At 55.0% G+C, this 17,531-nt stretch overlaps 1 protein-coding gene across 1 annotated transcript in view; it reads left to right on the top strand.

Annotated features, from left to right (window-relative positions):
• Positions 1-1,274: 1,274 nt before the first annotated feature.
• MGRN1 (mahogunin ring finger 1) overlaps positions 1,275-17,531 on the top strand; it is a gene marked incomplete at both ends in the record, with an annotated part of 39,358 nt that continues 23,101 nt past the window's right edge. The window contains 5 exons of the mRNA XM_080704220.1: positions 1,275-1,362; positions 12,262-12,380; positions 14,507-14,595; positions 15,041-15,187; positions 15,938-16,055. Of these exons, the coding sequence (XP_080560346.1) occupies positions 1,275-1,362; positions 12,262-12,380; positions 14,507-14,595; positions 15,041-15,187; positions 15,938-16,055 (561 nt within the window). The remainder of the gene's footprint in view (positions 1,363-12,261; positions 12,381-14,506; positions 14,596-15,040; positions 15,188-15,937; positions 16,056-17,531) is intronic.

Below are 17,531 nucleotides of genomic sequence, written 5' to 3'. Positions count from 1 at the left end.
ATGCTGGCTTAAGAGACCCTGTTTCCAAATAAAAATATAAAAATAGGTCTGGGAGTGTAGCCCGGAGGTAGAAGGGCTTCCAGGAACCCCAGTACCACAATAATAATAATAATAATAATAATAATAATAATAATAATTAATAATAATAAAAAATAAGAAATAGGTCTGGAGGTGTAGTTTGGAGATAGAATGCCCCTGGGTTCCATCCTCAGTACTGCAAAAAAAAGGGGGGGGGCTGGGGGTGTAGCTCAGACGTAGAATGTCCCTGGATTCACTCCCCAGGTCCACAAAACAACAAAAAGAGGTATGAGTGAGTCAAAAGCCGGGACATTCGCTGCCAACTGTGAGGCTTCAATTCTGACCCTGATTCTGGCAGACTTGCCTTCAGCACACCGTGTGTCCTAGCTTATGCATTGCCTCAAATTCCGTATATGTAAAATGGAGAGAGGATGGGGTGTGGTGGCGCATGCCTATAATTCCAGTACTGGGGAGACTGAGACAGGAGGACCGCAGGTGGAAGGACAGCCTCAGCAACTTAGCTGGATCCTGTTTCAAAATATACAGTAGAACTAGGGGTGTAGCTCAGAGGTAGAAGGTTCCTGGGTTCAATCCCTAGTACCTCCCCCCAAAAAGGGGGGAGAGGTCTACTGTCTTCTGTGGGGGCTGCAAAATTATGTCTTCACAACAATCACTCTACACGGGGCGGGTTGGGGTGCAGCAGCGACTGAGGCAGGAGGATGGTTGAGCTCAGGATCTTGAGTCCAGCCTGGGCAACTCAGGGAGACCAGGTCATGAGGCGGGAGGCGTGCTTTGGGTTTGAGGGTGTCTACTTTGGTGGTGAGCACCGCCCAGGAGGGCTTTGGGGTCTCTCCAGCTCTTTCTGGGCGAAGGTCCAGGCGCACCCTCTGCTGGCGGGGCGGAGACAGCTTTCAAGAGGTGGCCGAAGCCCTGACAGGGACCCGGGGGAGGCCCTGGCCGCCGGGCCGGAAGGGTGCGGGGGCGGGGCGCGCGGCGGAGGGCGAGCGCGCACGCGCCTTCCTGCAGGGGGGCGGGGCGCGCGGCAGAGGGCGAGCGCGCACGCGCCTTCCTGCAGGGGCGGGGCGCGCGGCAGAGGGCGAGCACGCACGCGCCTTCCTGCAGGGGCGGGGCGCGCGGCAGGGGGCGTGTGCGCATGCGCCTCGCGGCGGGGCGGGGCCGCGCGTCCGCGTCCCTGCGGCCTGGTCCGGGCCATGTCCGCGTGAGGAGGACGCTGCCGCCCCGCCGCGCCACGCACCATGGGCTCCATCCTGAGCCGCCGCATCGCGGGGGTGGAGGACATCGACATCCAGGCCAACTCGGCCTACCGCTACCCGCCCAAGTCCGGTGAGCGCCCCCGCGGGCCCGAGGCGGCGGCCGGCTGGCACCGACCTTGGGCCGGCGCCTCCCTGGGCTGGCGCGCGTCCTCCGCGGGGGTCGCCCAGCCCCGGGCGCGGCGCTGGGGGAGCGCGGCCCGGTCTGGGCACTCTCCCTCCGGTGCGGGCGGAGGCGGCGCTCGCCGGCCCGTGCGTGGGCGCCTGGGCCCTGCGAGGCGATGGTGGTGGGTCGAGAGGGCCTGGGGTCCCGGCCGCTGGGCAGTGGGCACCGGGAGCCCGGACGGGTCCGCCGTCGCTGCGCGGGGCCCAGGGACCTGAGCCACAGGGAGGGGTGACTCTCCCTAGGTCTCAGCTGCCTGGAGGCTCAGCTGGACCACGACCCGTGGCCGTGGAGGAGCGCGGCTCGACTCCGCCGTGAGCTCCAGCCTCTGCAGGTCAGGCGACATCCAGATGGAGCCCGCACATCCCGGCGCCTGAGCATCGGCCCTGACGTCGTGGTCTTGGGCCAGGTGGCCCTTCAGTGTGACCCGGGGCCACCTGCTCCCACAGGGGGCCGGGGGCCCAACATCCCCGGCTCAGCTTCAGACCGCGGGGCCTGGGGATGTGCATTTGAACACCCCAAGTGAGTCGTACGTTCTAAACTTTGAGGAAGTGCTCTGTCCTGATTGTAAGGAGGTGAGAGCCTGGGGGCTCCAGGAATGCCAGGCCGGGGACGGGGCACCGCTGGAGTCGGCCAGTGTGCAGGGAGGTCTCCTCGCCGGCTTGTATCCCAGGCGGGGAGTGAGTGCAGCCTGGATGTGTGGGGCTGTAGGCCTCAGAGGTTCCCTTGCGGATTCTGAGGGCTGTACCCCCAGATCTAGAGGAGCTGTTTGCTGCCACCGTCTCCATCTGCATTCTTCTTCCGCCTGTCTTTGGCTGAGTGACGTGGGTCAAGTCGCTTAGCACCCTGGATCTCAGCTTCCTCATCTGTAAAATGGGTTGATGAACTTGTGCAGTGCTCAGAAACCTTGCCTGGCACATAAATCCTTGGCAGGTGTTAGCTACTATAATTGAAAAGGAAACTGGGTGACTGGCCCAGATGCTGATAGCAGTTAACAGTGCCATGACAGATATCAAAAACTTTACAGTGGCGACCCCACCCATCACCTCCCACCTGAGCTTTTTTTTTTCCTTCTGTTTGCTGGTACTGGAGATCAAACCCAGGACTACTACTACAGAGCTGCTTCCCTAAGCATTTTTAATTTTTATTCTTTTGTGGTACTGGTTATTTAAACTAGGAGCATTTTTTCTCCGAGCCACACCCCCAGCCCTTTTAATTTTAGTTTGAAACAGGGTCCTGCTAAGTTGCTAAGGGTCTTTTGTTAGGTTGCTGAGGCTGGACTTGAACCTGTGACCCCTCTCATCTCAACTTCCCAAGTTATGGGATTACGAGTATGCACCTCTGCACCTAGGTTTTTTTTTTTTTTTTTTTTTTTTTGCAGTATAGAGAACCCAGAGGCATTCTACCTTCAAGATACACCCCCTGCCCTATTTTTTATTCTTTATTTTGAAACAGTCTCACTGAGCTGCAAAGAGCCTCACTAAGTAGCTGAGGCTGGCTTCGAACCTGCACTATCCTCCTGTCTCAGCCTTCCAAGTACTGGGATTACAAGTGTGCACCATTATGCCTGGCCTCTCTTTATTTTGAAATAGGGTCTCACTAAGTTGCTGAGGCTGGACTCCAACCTGAGATCTTACTGTCTCAGCCTCTCAAGTACTGGGATTACAGGTATACTCCAGTAAGCCAGTGACCTGAGCACTCTTTTGAGTGTGTGTGTCACTGGGTGTTGAACCCAGGGCATTCTACCTCTGAGTTATACCCCAACCTTATTTTATTCTTTATTTCAAAACAGGGTCTCACTAAGTTGCAGAGGGCTGTGAACCTGTGATCCTCCTGTCTTAGCCTCCCCATTACTGGAATAACAAGTGTGTACCATCACATCTGGCTCTGAGCACTCATTGTGTGTGTGTGTATGTGTGTGTGTGTGTGTGTGTGTGTGTATGTGTGAGTGGTACTTGGGATTGAACCCAGAAACATTCCACCTCTGAGCTACACTCCCCAGCCCTATTTTATTTATTTATTTATTTTTGCGGGTCTGGCGATGGAACCCAGAGGCATTTGACCTCCAAGCTACACCCCCTGCCCAATTTTTTATTCTTTTTCACTTTTTGTGTGTGTGTGTGTGTGTGGGTCTGGGGGTGGAACCCAGGGGCATTCGCTCTCTGAGCTACACCCCCTGCCCTATTTTTTTATTCTTTATTTTGAGACCGGGTCTCACTGAGTTGCAGAGGGCCTCACTAGGTAGCTGAGGCTGTCCACGATCCTCCGGTCTCAGCCTCCCGAATGCTGGGATTACAAGTGTGCGCCACCATGCCTGGCCAATTTTTTATTCTTTATTTAGAAATAGGGTCTCACTGAGTTGTGTAGGGCCTCACTAAGTAGCTGAGGCTGTCGGTGAACCGTGATCTCTGGTCTCAGCCTCCCAAATGCTGGGATTACAAGCGTGCACCACCATGCCTGGCTTCCCTATTTTATTTTAAATTAGAAACACTCTCATTAGGTTCATGAGAGTCTCACTACTTGCTGAGGCTATCCTTAAACCTGTGATCCTCCTTTCTCCGTCTCCCAAGTCCTGGGATTACAGGCGTGTGCCACCATGCCCGTTTCTGAGCACTCTTAAAGTCCATTCACTTGGGAGACTGGATAAAACAACAGTCCGTGGCACTCAGAGCACTGCTTTCTGATCCACTGTGGCAGACACTGCCAGTCACTCATGATAGTCCTCCCCATTGAGCCTGGCCTTGGCATCAGAAGGCCTCACAGAACACCCCAGCCAGCTGGCACTGTAGGTGAAACCCATCGGCCACCTCGGCTGCGCTGCCAGTGATAGAGAGTATCCTGGGTCTGCCCAGTCCAAAGGCTGTCCTGTCTATCCAGTACCTTTGGCTTCCTCATTCTGATGGGTAGCCTCACAGACAGTTGTGTTTTTCACTCTCTGGTCCTTTGGCGAGTATGGGGTCCTCAGGATCCTGGTCCTGGTTCTGGCGCTCCCCTGACTTCCCAGGTTCTGCAAAACTCCACAGGGCATTCTACCTCTGAGTTATACCCCAGCCCTAGTCATTCAAATACAGAAGGGGTCTTGTTAGTGCTTCAAGGTATTTCTGCTGGGGTGGGCTGGGGCTGCAGAGAGGTTGCAAATAATTTGAAAGGATGCCCCTGTGGACTGACTGTTCAGCTTCATGAGAAAGTTGTCTTTTTGGGGGGTGGAGCTACTGGGGATGGAACCCAGGGGCATTCTACTTTCGAGTTACACCCCCCAGCCCTATTTTTTATTCTTTATTTTTGAAACAGGGTCTCTCTGAGTTGCAAAGGGCCTCACTCAGTAGCTGAGGCTGTCTGGAACTGTGATCCTCTGGTCTTAGCCGCCCGAATGCTGGGGTTCCATCCCCAGTACCTCAAAATAAATAAAATAAAATAAAAGGAACTATTGGGTGCTGGTATTTTTCTAATTCATCACTAACACTGATTTTCTTTAAAGAGTTTTCAGCATTCATAACAGCAGTGCTTGGCTTGAATTTAATAACATTTGCTTGTTTTCACTGCTTTTTACTCTTTTTTTGGTGTTGGTACTGTGGATTGATCTCAGGGGCATTATACTACCCCTGAGTTATACTCCCAGCAATATTTAATTAATTAGTTTGTATGTTTGTTTTGTGGTGCTGGGGATTGAACCAGGGCATTCTACCTTTGAAGTATACCCCACCCTGATTCTTTATTCTTATTTTTATTTTATTTTTATTTATTTTTTACATTTTGAGGTCTGGAGATGGAACCCAAGGGCTTCCAGGAACCCCAGTACCACCCCCCCCAAAAAAAAAAAAGAATTAAAAAAAAAAGTTAGGGCTGGGAGTGTAGCTCAGAGGTAGAACATTCCTGGGCTTAATCTCCAGCAACACACACTCACTCACTCACACACAAATTCAATTAATGATGAACATGACAGGGTTTCTTTCTGGACTCTCTTCTGTCCCTTTGATCTTTTGTCTTTCCCAGTTTTTCCCCAGTTTTTCTCATCTGGGATAGTTTTTCCTCCTGGGACATTTGCCCATATATGAAGACAGATGTTTTATCACAGCTAGGATGTATATATGTGCTATTAGCACCTAGTGTATAGAGGCCTCAGATGTCCACTGTGCTGAGATAGGGCCCCCACACCTGGCTCTCTATTTTATTTTGAAACAGTCTTATTGGTTTGCTGAGGGCCTCGCTGAGTTGCTGAGGCTGTCCTTGAACCTGCGTTCTTTTGCTTGGCTTCCCGTTCTTGCTGCTTGGAGAATGTTGTTGCTGCCACACGCCCCTAAATATAAGTGAGGACACTGAGGCCCAGAGGTGGATGTCTCTCAGTCAGGTTCACATAGCAAGTTCACAGCAGGGTCCGATTCGAGGCCAGACTGGGCCCCTGACTTCCAGTCCTGTTTTGTGTCCTTGCTTCCATGGCCTGCCGGAGTCGCCGCAGCTCTCTGGAAGGCTCTGTTGGCCGTAGCATTTTGTGCAGAGTAACCTGGCCGGGCCTGGGGATCTGCGAGCTTGCTGGATGGTCTTCTTGCTGTCCTTCCTGTTGGGAGGTAGAGAGCAGGGTGTCTCTCTCCTCTCTTCTCTCTCTCTCCTCTCTCTCTTCTCTCTTCTCTCTTCTCTCTCTCTCCTCTCTTTTCTCTCCTCTCTCTCTCTCTCTCTCTCTTCTCTCTCTCTCTCTCTCTCTTCTCTCTCTCTCTCTCTCTCTCTCTCTCTCGTACTGGAGATTCCACCTAGAATTTCCCACGTGCTACGCAAATGCTCTGCCGCTGAGCCACACCTCTGGCCTGTTTATTTTAGTTATTTTATTTTTTTTGCAGGTCTGGGGATGGAACCCAGGGGCATTTGACCTCCGAGCTACACCCCCTGCCCTGTTTTTTCTTCTTTATTTTGAAACCGGGTCTCACTGAGTTGCAGAGGGCCTCACTAAGTAGCTGAGGCTGTCCACGAACCGCGATCCTCCAGGTCTCAGCCTCCCAAATGCTGGGATTACAAGCGTGCGCCACCACACCCGGCTCCTTATTTTAGTTTATTATCACAGGGTCTCACTAAGTTGCCTGGGCTGACCCTGAACCCTTCTGCCTCAGCCTCTCAAGTGGCTGGGGTTGTAGGCAAGTGCACACGGCCCGGTTCGATTTGGAGGATCAGCAGGGGCGTGGCTCTGTACCCTTGCTGGCCCTGGGGCCCCAGGCCTTAAGGGCTCTGGAAACTGCCAGCCAAGGAAGGTTGCCCCAGGGTGAACCGTCTGACTTTGTTTCTAAGCAAGGGGTTTTTTGTTTTGTTTTTTGTGGTACTGGGGATTGAACCCATGGGCATTATATCTCTGAGCTATGTCCCCAACCCTATTTTATTTTTTATTTTGAAGCAGTGTCTCACTAAGTTGTTGAGGGCCTGCTAAGTTGCTGAAACTGGCTACAAACCACTGATCCTCCTGTCTCAGCCTCCCAAGAGCTGGGATCACGTGTGCACCATCATGCCTGACCCTCAGCAAGTTTTTGCCTCCCTCTGTGCCTGCATTTCTTCATCTAAAATGGAGACAGACCTTATTCCAGCCCTGGTGTCTTGAAGCCAGGTGCAGATGGACAGCCCGTGCTGCTGCTGAGTTTGTAGTGAACACCAGCGTCCCTCACCATCAGATCCAGCCCGTCAGCGCCCGTCAGCGCAGGTCTGCATCCGGACGGGTCCCCTCACTGCTGAGTTGGCGGCTGCCGTGACGTGTCTGACTGCCAAGATGACCCCAGGATTGCTCCACGCTGCCCTGTCCTCTAGGGGTCAGAGTTCTTAGAACCTAGGGGAGGCTAGCCAAACCCAAGTGGGCCCTTTATCCGGTACCCCCAAGAGCTGCCCCCCAGGGAGAAGGGAGGCTTCCTACGGGGTGTGCTGGAGTGGGCCTTTCTCTTCTTCTGGTCGGGGCCCAGTGATTCTGCTGTCCAGGGGAGCCAGAAGGGTGGGGCTCCTGGCCCTTTTCCAGCCTGGCTTTTGTTTTTCGTGGGCCCAGTTTTCTGGGAAGTGTCCTGCATTTCCTGGATGACTGGGTGGTGACTGCTCCCCAGCCTGTACGAGCTCTACAGCAAGGGTGGTGCATGTAGGGGCCTGCCTGGGCTATGCCATGGGTTACACTCAGTCCTTCAGCCGGGTCCTACGAGCTCTTCCGGCTTCTGGGCTGTTTTGTGAAATGGGAGGATGGCGTTTGGCCACCTGTACCGCCCTGCCATGCCCGACTCCCTTAGTACCTGACTGCTGCATGGCTCCTGCGTCTGCCAGCTCCTCAGCCTCCTCCTGTGCCCAGCACCTGGGGGTGGCAGAGGCTGTTCCAGAAAGGGAGCATAGAGGCTGGGGAGGACAGCTCGTCCGCTCCCCACCATAGGTGGCTGCAGCTTGGGGAGTGTCTGTGCAGCCCCGCTGTCCTCAGCCATGGCTGTGTAGTGTTCCTCCTCCATGCTGGGAGCCAGGTGTTGGCTTTGACATGGCAGCATGCTGCCTACAGGGAGGCCGGGCCATGTGTCCCCGCCTGCCAGAGGCTCCTTGGCTCCTCTGCACGCACAGCTCCCTTTATCCTCAGGGTGTCCTGAGTGTTGGAGGGTCCTCCTGCCTCCTGGCTGTCAATGGGAGGTCAAGGGCCCAGCCAGTGTTGACTGCCCTGAGTCCTGCCTGTTTCATGTTACAGATGGGGACTGTGAGGCTGGATTGGCTGGGCAGCAGCCGAGAGCCAGCCAGCCAGCCGGAGTGTGGCAGGGCAGGGAACGGTGGCAGGTGGAGCAGTGCTGTCCTGTGCATGGGAGCTGCCTTAGCCCAGGGGGCCCGTGAGCAGGTCACTGAGCCAGACCCCTCACGCTCCCTGGCTGTCACCTGCGGGGCTGCTGGGTCAGAGCAGCCCTGGCGTCCTGGGAGCAGCACGCTCCCGGGGCTGTGATGTTCTGATTGGCCAAGTTGGTTCAGCTGGGTTTAGTGGCAACATGTCAGCGACTTGGGAAGGAAGCTGGTCCTGAGGACATCTGTCTTGTTGGAGAAGGAGACGAACTTGGAGCTGCTGGAATCAGGGAGCTGTTTCTGGCCCTGGCAAAGTGTCACGGCCTTCTTGGTGGGAGTGGTGGCAGGGCCGCGGGGCCACATGGCACCCGGGCCTGGGGCAGCTGTGTTTCTGAGGAGCTGGGTGCTGGTGTCTTAGCGCCATGGCTTGCCTGGTGCAGTTGAGGACTCGACCCACCAGACCCCACCTCTCACTGGCTGAGGCCTGGGCGGGTTACCAGAACTCGCTGTGTTTCAGTTTCTCGACTGTTCGACAGTAGTCCCTGGCATTTGCCGTCCCTCATTTGGTGTGTGTCCAGCAATTCCTGTGTGGGCCAGCATGGCGGTCACAGGGATACAGACTGTGACCATTGATACCTCCTCTTAAGCAGAGGGAAGACCGTGTAACCCACAAACAAATAAGGAAAAGCAGACGGTGCCGTGAACCCAGTGGGTCAGGGCAGAGGGCTTGGCAGAGCGGGTGGATGGCCTGTGGGATGGCCAGGTTGGCCTGGGCAGCATTGTGGGCACAGGGCTGGAGTATGGGGAGGGGCCTGGAGACCTGGAGCCTTGGCTTCTGGTCCTGGCACAGGTAGCTCTCGGGCCCCAAGGGGACTGTTGCATCCGGCACGATGATGCATGGTCTCTGCCTCACACTCGGGGAGGGTGAGTGTGTCTGCACCTGGATCCATGTATTGCCTCCATAGTGGGGTGCCTAGGGTGGCCCTTCACCGAGGCCTGAGGCAGTCCTGTGGCTGTTGGGCTGACCCAGGGCTTGGTGGCTGGGTGTGAAAATTCTCTCAAGGGTCCAGCTAGGAACCTCTGATCTGGTTGGTCCCAAACTCTGGTGTCAGGTCAACCCAGTTTAATGAAAACTCAGTCGAACATTAGGCGGTGTGGAAGGTTTTGGGAAGGATGTTGAGGCCCCATTCGTGGCTCCAGCCCCTCTCCCTCCAGGGTTCCCTGACTGGTCTGCTGTGGACCCTTCCATACGCTGTTACCCAGCTCTCTCCAGATTTGCCTTTGCGGCAGATGGTCTCATGATGCCGCCCCGGCTGCTCTTGAACTCCTGGCCCATGTGAGCCTCCCGCTCAGGCTGAGCAGCTGGGACCACCACGCTGGCTGGTGCTTTGCCTTTCTCTCTGTCCCGACGCCCGTGTGCCCCCCTCCTGCGGCAGGCTTGCTCCTCTAAGTGCAGTGGGCACCTCCTGTGGAGAGTGCCATCACCGCACTCCTGCCCACGCTGATGTGTGCAGATGGGACAGAACAACAGTGGACCCCAGAGCTGCGTGCTCACTCTGTGCCTTCCCCACCCCGGCTGTCCCTGCAGCCAGTGACCCGCAACCTGGAGGCTGTGGTTTTTCTCACCTGAAGAGACAAAAATGTGTATTCTTCCTTTTTTTTTAGTACTGGAGATGGAACCTTGGGGCATTCTACCTCCGAGCTACTTTTTTTTTTTTTTTTTTTTTTTACTATTTTTTGCTATCTACGGCCCTATTTATTTATTTATTTATTTTTTGTGGTACCTAGGATGGAACCCAGGGGCCTTCTACCTCCAGGCTACACTCCCAGGCCTATTTTTTATTTTTTATTTGGAAACTGGTCTCTTAAGCCAGTGGAGGCTGGCTTCGAGCCTGCAAAATACTCCTATCTCAGCCTCCCAAGCGCAGGGATTACAAGCGTGCACCACCATGCCCGGCTCCTCTGGCCCTATTTTTTTTTTTTTTTTGGTGGTGCTGGGGTGGAACCCAGAGGCTTTCTACCTCTGGGTTATACTCCCAGACCTATTTTTTATATTTTATTTGGAAACAGGGTCTCACTAAGTTGCTGAGAGCCTCATTAAGTAGCTGAGGCTGGCTTCGAACCTGTGCGATTCTCCTGTCTCAGCCTCCCAAGCGTGGGGATTACAAGCATGCGCCACCATGCCTGGCTCCTATTTTTTAATTCTTTATTTTGAAACAGGGTCTCACTAAGATGTGGAGGGCCTCACAAGTAGCTAAGTAGCTGAGGCTGGCTGTGAACCTGTGATCCTCCTGTCTCAGCCTCCCAAGTACTGTGATTACAAGCGTGCGCCACCACGCCCAGCTGTGTATTTTCTCATATGATGTGTGGGAGGGAACAAGGCCTCCTGAGAGGGAGCACTGGTCTGTGTCTGTGCCTGTCCACCTCTCTGCACATTGGGAATTGGGGACAGAACCCAAATCTCTTTGGCAGAGAGGCAGTGAGCCATCTGAGCCCCTCCACTGGTAATGGTAAGCAGAAAAGATGAATGGACTTGTTTCAGCCACAGCAGTTTTTTTGTTTGTTTGTTTGTTTGTTTTTTGTGGTACTGGGGATGGAACTTAGGGGAATTCCACCTTCAAGTGACACCCCCAGCCCTATTTTTATTCTTTATTTTGAAACAAGGTCTCACTGAGTTGCAGAGGGCCTCACTAAGTAACTGAGGCTGGCTTTGACATTGTGTGATCCTCCTGTCGCAGCCTCCCAAATGCTGGGATTACAAGTGTGCGCCACCATGCCCAGCAAGCCAGCCACAGCAGTTAAGGACTGCCCCCGAGGCTCTGAGGCCCTGCGGTCCCTGAGCATGTCATGCCATGCAGCTGGGGTTTCTAGGCCAGCGTGGGCCCGAGTGTGGCCACAGAGGGTTCTCAGCTGTTCTCCCCCATGTGGCTCTTTGTGTGTGAAGAGCGACCCATTGTGATGGGCAGTGACACCACTGGCCACTGTCTCTCACTGTCCCTAGTGGGCCACACCGCAGGTTGGAGCCCAGCACCACTGCCCACGAGTTGGCAGCCCCAGAACTCAGTCTCCTGCGTGGAGGGCGGAGGCATGTCTGGCCATTGTGGGTTGCTGGAGAGACTGGTTAGGCTTCGACCTCAGCCTGCTCCAGGAGCCTGGAGGGATGCTTTTCTTTTTACTTCCTGCCTCCTGGCAGCTCTGCTGCTTCTTGGTCCTGAGTTCTGTACAAAGACAGATAAAACACACATACTCATGCTACAGGCACACATGCACAATGTACACATACAGGTATACTCAATACACAGCATATGCACACAGAAGTACAGACACATGAACATATGTGCACACACAGCATTCATATTATGTGTGCCCATTTGTACCATACACATACACAAAACACACTAAGAGCTGCTACCAGTTCCCCTAAAAAAATATTTTTTTTCTTTTAAGCCGGGCATGGTGGCACATGCTTGTAATCTCAGTACTTGGGAGGCTGAGACAGGATTTGTGGCCAGCCTCAGCTACTTAGTGAGGCCTTCTGCAACTTAGACCCTCTTTGAAAACAAAGAATAAAAAATAGGGCTGGGTGTGCTTAGTGAGGCTCTCAACTTAGTGAGACCCTGTTTCCAAATAAAACATGAAATAGGGCTGGAGGTATAGCCCGGAGGTAGAAAAGCCCCTGGGTTCCACCCCCAGTACCACCAAAAAAAAGAAAAAAAGTGAGCTGAGCTGGGTGTAGTGGTGGTGCACACTTGTAATCCCCGTGCTTGGGAGGGTGAGACAGGAGGATTGCACATGTTCGAAGCCAGCCTCAGCTACTTACTGAGGCTCTAGGTAACTTAGTGAGATCCTGTTTCCAAATAAAGTATAAAATAGGTCCGGGAGGTAGAAAGCCCCTGGGTTCCACCCCCAGTACCGCGCCCACATGCCGAGCCCCTACTGGCTTCTTTCAGAATGGAACCTTTCTCAGAGCTGGGCGTCTTTGTCATTGGCTGTTTCTTCTGGCTTCATCCAGCCTCACCATCTATAACTATTATGTTTTTTAAACAGGAAACTACTTTGCTTCACACTTTTTCATGGGAGGCGAGAAATTTGACACCCCCCACCCTGAAGGTTATCTCTTTGGAGAGAACATGGATCTGAACTTCCTGGGTAGCCGCCCAGTCCAGGTGGGTCTTCACAGGCTGCCTTGTGTGGTCGTGGGGGTGGGAGGCCATCGCCCTAGCAGTCGGTGTCCAGCTGTGAAGGATGGGCAGGCACTGAGTCGCCCCAAATGGGGCCGAGCTCCTGGCAGCACTGTAGCTGAGCAAAGTGGGACCTGGTCTGTGGCTTGGAATGGAGTGTGTCCTGGCTGCAGGGGCTGCAGCAAGTTACAAGTTTGATTCTGGACCTCTCGGAAGGCTTGCTTTTTTTTTTTTTTTTTTCCCCCTATTTTTTATTCTTTATTTTGAAACAGAGTCTCATTAAGTTGCATAATGCCTCACTGAGTAGCTGAGGCTGGCCAAGAACCTAGGATCTTGACTCACACTACCAAGTACTGGGATTACCAGTGTTCACCCCATGCCCGGCTTGGATGGCTTTCTTTTTGTTTTTTTTTGCAGGTCTAGGGCTAGAACCCCCCAGGGGTGTTCAACCTCCGAGCTATACACCCTGCCCTATTTTTTATTCTTTATTTTTTGAAACAGGGTCTCACTGAGTTGCAGAGGGCCTCACTAAGTAACTGAGGCTGTCCACGAACCGCAATCCTCCGGTCTCAGTCTCCCGAATGCTGAGATTACAAGTGTGCGCCACCACGCCCGGCTTGGATGGCTTTCTTTAAAAAACAAAAAGAAAAAAAAAAGAATATCCACGTTCCATAGAACAGCAAGGAGAAATAAAAATGACTGCGAGACATTTTGTTTACTAGTAATTAGGGAAGCATACATGTACGTGACTGTCCAAGTGTTTGTCATACATTTGGCACCAGCTGTGTGCTTAGGTCTCTTGGGGTTTGCAGGCAGAAGTCAGACCCTCCCCTGTTCCCAGGAGGGGTTGCAGACATAAAGAAGAAAGTCTTGGATTAACAGGTAGAGGGACACAGGGCTGGCTTCTCTGCAGAGGAGCCCCCTGGAGGAGCAGGAAGGCAGGGGGCTGGCGTGGCCGATGCCAGGCTTCTGGCAGTGAGTGTGGGCGGTGAGCAGGGCTCTGGAGGCAGAAGAGGGGCTGACCCCTTACCAGGAGGCAGGGCGGCCTCACGATAAACCTCAGGAGGTGAGGGAGGCTCCTCCTGGGCTGAGGAGGGAGGAAGGCACCATTGGCTTAGGTGAAAGTCTGGGAGAAGCAGGGTCGGGGCAGCGTTCCTCAGGGTGTGCGAGAGGTGGCGGCCTTGGCAGGCAGGGCCCGGCAGGCCTGAGCGCGATGGCTGGGTGATGGCGAGGGGTCAGGAGAGAAGCCCTCTCTCAGGAGACACTGAACTCTCCTCCTAAGGTTGCCATTCTCGGGTATCCCTTGGGCTGGGTGTGCCTCTTCCATACCAGAGCTTTCTGAGCTGTTTCAGCCACGAAATAGCTGGGGAGTGAACCTTTGGTCCATAGTCACACTGGCGCGGGGCTGGGGCCAGAGCTGCCCCTCGCCTGGGACCAGCAAGGACAAGAGCAGAACCTCGTCTTTGATGCCATTTGTAACTCAGCTCCTGCCCAGAACCTGACTCACATAGGCCTCCCGTAGATCTTCATCTTTACTTCTTACTTGAGGCCACTGTGGATTCATCTTTAGTTGTGAGAAAGAACAGAGCGGTCCTGGCTCCTTCCCCCGGCTTCCCCAGTGGAGCTCTGTGGTGTCACCAGCAGGAAGTGGCCGTAGATGGAGCCACGTGTTGCGTGTGCACGTGTGCGTGGGCGCCGGGATCGGATCGTCCCACGCCTTTGCCACCGTGTGCTCTGCTGTGCAGATCTGCTGCCTTCGCGGTGCAGTGAGCATCCTCACCAGGATGAGGCTGACAGCCGCCCTGGCCGCTTGCCCGGGCCCGTCTGGCCAGGTTGAGGTGCTGAGGGTCCTCTCTGGAATTGGGGACTGTGCCGAGTGGCCGGATCACTCAGGGCAGTGCCCACCTCAGCCGTGTGTTGGCTAGTGATGGGGTTTCCTTCAGTGTAAATGACATGATGTGAGAAATAGGCCTAGTGTCCAGCACAGCCCCTCACGTGGGGGCCTGAGTCCAGGAGTGCATGTCGGGGCTGGGACCACCACTCCCATGACCCGTTTCCTGCCCCTGCGGCTTGCCAGCGAGTCACCTGGATTGCTGTCTTTTCCTTCCTAGTTTCCCTATGTCACTCCCGCCCCCCATGAGCCGGTGAAGACGCTGAGGAGCCTGGTGAACATCCGCAAAGACTCCGTCCGCCTTGTGAGGTAACCTTGTCTGGCCTGCTGGGGGCCCCAGAGTGCAGCCCTGGGTTCCTGAGACCTGTGGCTGCAGAGGCTCCAGCCTGAGGCCTGGGAAGGGGAGTGGGTTGAGCTGGCACAATCTCTGCTATGCCTTGCATGGAGTCAGGGATCCTTCGAGCAGAGGCCAGGGAGGCTGTTCACAGTTAACCAGCCCAGGTGCCAGCAGGTTGAAAAATTACTTGAAACTTGTAGAACTTGAGGTGCCTGGGCTGTCTCTAAACCAAGAGGGTAGGAGAAAGGGCAGCAGGGCCCACACCGTTGGGCCTTATCGTCCAAGCAGGGAATGGGCCTTCGTGTTCGCTAGAAGAGCAGACCTATTGAAGCAGCAGATCCTGCGGCCTGCACGTGCGGGCCAACCGGCGCTTGCTGACTGTGGCCCCTGACCTGCCCTCACTCCCCCTTATGATAGGTACAAAGATGATGCCGACAGCCCCGCCGAGGACGGCGAGAAGCCTCGGGTGCTCTACAGCCTGGAGTTCACCTTCGACGCCGACGCCCGTGTGGCCATCACCATCTACTGCCAGGCAGTAGAGGAGTTCCTGCACGGCACGGCAGTGTGAGTCCCGGGTGCAGCTGGCCCACCCCGTGAGAGCTGTCATGTGCCTGTGTCCCAGCCATGCAGAGGCTCCGGGGTAGAGAGCCTGGGGCACAGTGGAGAGAGGAGACACCAGAGTTGCCCAGGATTGGGAATGCATGTGTCTGGGTATCCATCCATTCTCTCCTAGGATCTGCCTCGGGATCTGCTCACGCGTGGGGCTAAGATGTGTGTAAGGTGTGTGCAGGAGGGCGGTCCCGGGAGGGATGGCAAGGTAGCAGGGACCCCCGGGGATCTGGGGGAGGCTCGAGCTGTGCAGGGGGTCGGGGAACATTGCACTGTGTATGTGATGGTGATGGGACTGGATGGCCCGGAACGCTGGAGAGCAGAGGGCAGGTGCATTATGCGTGTGCGTGTGGTTGTTGACTCCTGCGAGCCGTATGCTGGGCGTGTCCAGGTAGAGAAGCTGGCACTGGGAGCAAGTGAGGTCGGCAGGATGGAGCCCTGTGTACCATGTTCACTGGGAAAAAGTAAACCAGGAACCCAGTGGGCAGCTGTCCCACATCTGAAAAGTGGCAGAAGTGGCAGGCAGGTGTGGGCTCTGAAGAAACTGCCAGTGGGTGTGACTGGGCAGAGGCATGCGATGAACAGAGGGAGGGAGCGGGAGCCCTCGGAGGGACAAGGGCCGCCTGGCCGGGGCTGCTTCCTTCCCTGCCGCAGAGGGCCCTCAGGGGCCCTTGCTCTACAGCAGCCCCCCTCTGCTGCCCTCAGGTACAGCCCCAAGAGCCCTCCTCTGCGGTCCGAGACCGTCCACTACAAGAGAGGGGTGAGCCAGCACTTCTCCCTGCCTTCCTTCAAGATCGACTTCTCCCAGTGGAAGGACGACGAGGTAATTCTCTGCCCTCGCTCTGCCCGTGTCCTGCCCCTGGGTGCGGGAGTGCGCCCTGGGCCTCTTGGTGGTGAGTACCGGCAATGGCTGGCCAGGGCCGTGTGCGGAGCCAGGTGTGGCGGGTCGGTGGCCTGGGCAAGCTGAGGCTGAGCCAGGAGTGGCCGTGAAGGAGGCTCCGTGCTGGGCTTTGGGGAGGCGTGATGGCCAGGCTCCCTCTGCTGTTGTGGCATCCCTTCAGCCCTTTTCCTCCTCCTTTTTTTATTTTTTTCTTGTGTCACTGGGGATAGAACCCAGGAGCATTCTACCTCTGAGCTACACCCCCCAGCCCAGCCTATTTTTTATTTTGAAACAGGGTCTCACTGAGTTAAAAAGGACCTCACTAAGTACCTGAGGCTGGCCACGAACCTGGATCTTCCTGTCTCAGCCTCCCGAATGCTGGGATTACAAGCGTGCGCCACCACGCTGGCTTCCCTTTTCCTTCTTAATCATGTCGTGAGTGTCTTTCTGTCCCCACTGAGGTCTCCTCCAGGGCCACCTTTGGACCGTGTCTCAGTGGCCCTTCCAGTTCTCCCTGCCTTCCCTGTAGGGCTTCCATCCACTTCAGTCAAGCCTCTTTGCCTTACTTCCAGGTGTCCCTCCTGCTAGGCCTCGCAGGCACCATTATCTGGGGCTCCTTTGTGATGACAACATCCCCCAAGCTCCTGTCAGGGGGCCTTGGGCTCTTACCTGACCCTAAGAAAGCCCTCTTCTTTCATTAAAAAAATGTGCCTCAAGCCAGGCGTGGTGGCGCACGCTTGTAATCCCAGCATTCGGGAGGCTGAGACCTGAGGATCAGTTTGAATACAGCCTCAGCTACTTAGTGAGGACCCTCCGCAACTTAGTGAGACCCTGTTTCAAAATACAGAATAAAAAATAGGGCAGGGGCTATAGCTTGGAGGTCAGATGCCCCTGGGTTCTATCCCCAGACCCCCCCCCCCCACACACAAAAAAATGCGTCTCCTGAGGGTCCCTCAGGTGGGTGGGATCCTGTCCTCTCCCACTGTCCGGCAGGGTCCCAGGCTATGGGCATGTGTTATGGGTCGAGTACAGCTGTGTGCAAGCTCCAGGGAGCAGGAGTTTCTGGGGAGATAGTCCCTGGCCATGAGGGTCCTGTGATGGCATGCACAGTGCTCTGTGAGCCCCAGTCTGGCAGCAGAAGAGGAGAGGGCCTGAGGTTCCCACCTGCACCTCTGCAGATGCTGGGTTTTATTCTGACACAGCACAGCTCAGGCACCAGTGTCCAGGTTGCAGAGAGCAGTTAAGACAGGTGCAGCTGGGCGTGGTGGTGCACACTTGTATTCCCAGTACTTGGGAGGCTGAGATAGGAGGACCACAGGTTTGCAGCCAGCGTTAGCTACTTAGTGAGGCCCTCCGCAACCTAGTGAGACCCTGTTTCAAACTCAAGAATATAAATAGGGCTGGTGGCATAGATTGGAG

This window comes from Muscardinus avellanarius (assembly GCF_963383645.1).
Source record: "Muscardinus avellanarius genome assembly, chromosome: 10".
NCBI lineage: Eukaryota > Metazoa > Chordata > Mammalia > Rodentia > Gliridae > Muscardinus > Muscardinus avellanarius.
The sequence above is the reverse complement of the archived record's forward strand: the minus strand, read 5'-3'. Positions and strand labels throughout refer to the sequence as shown.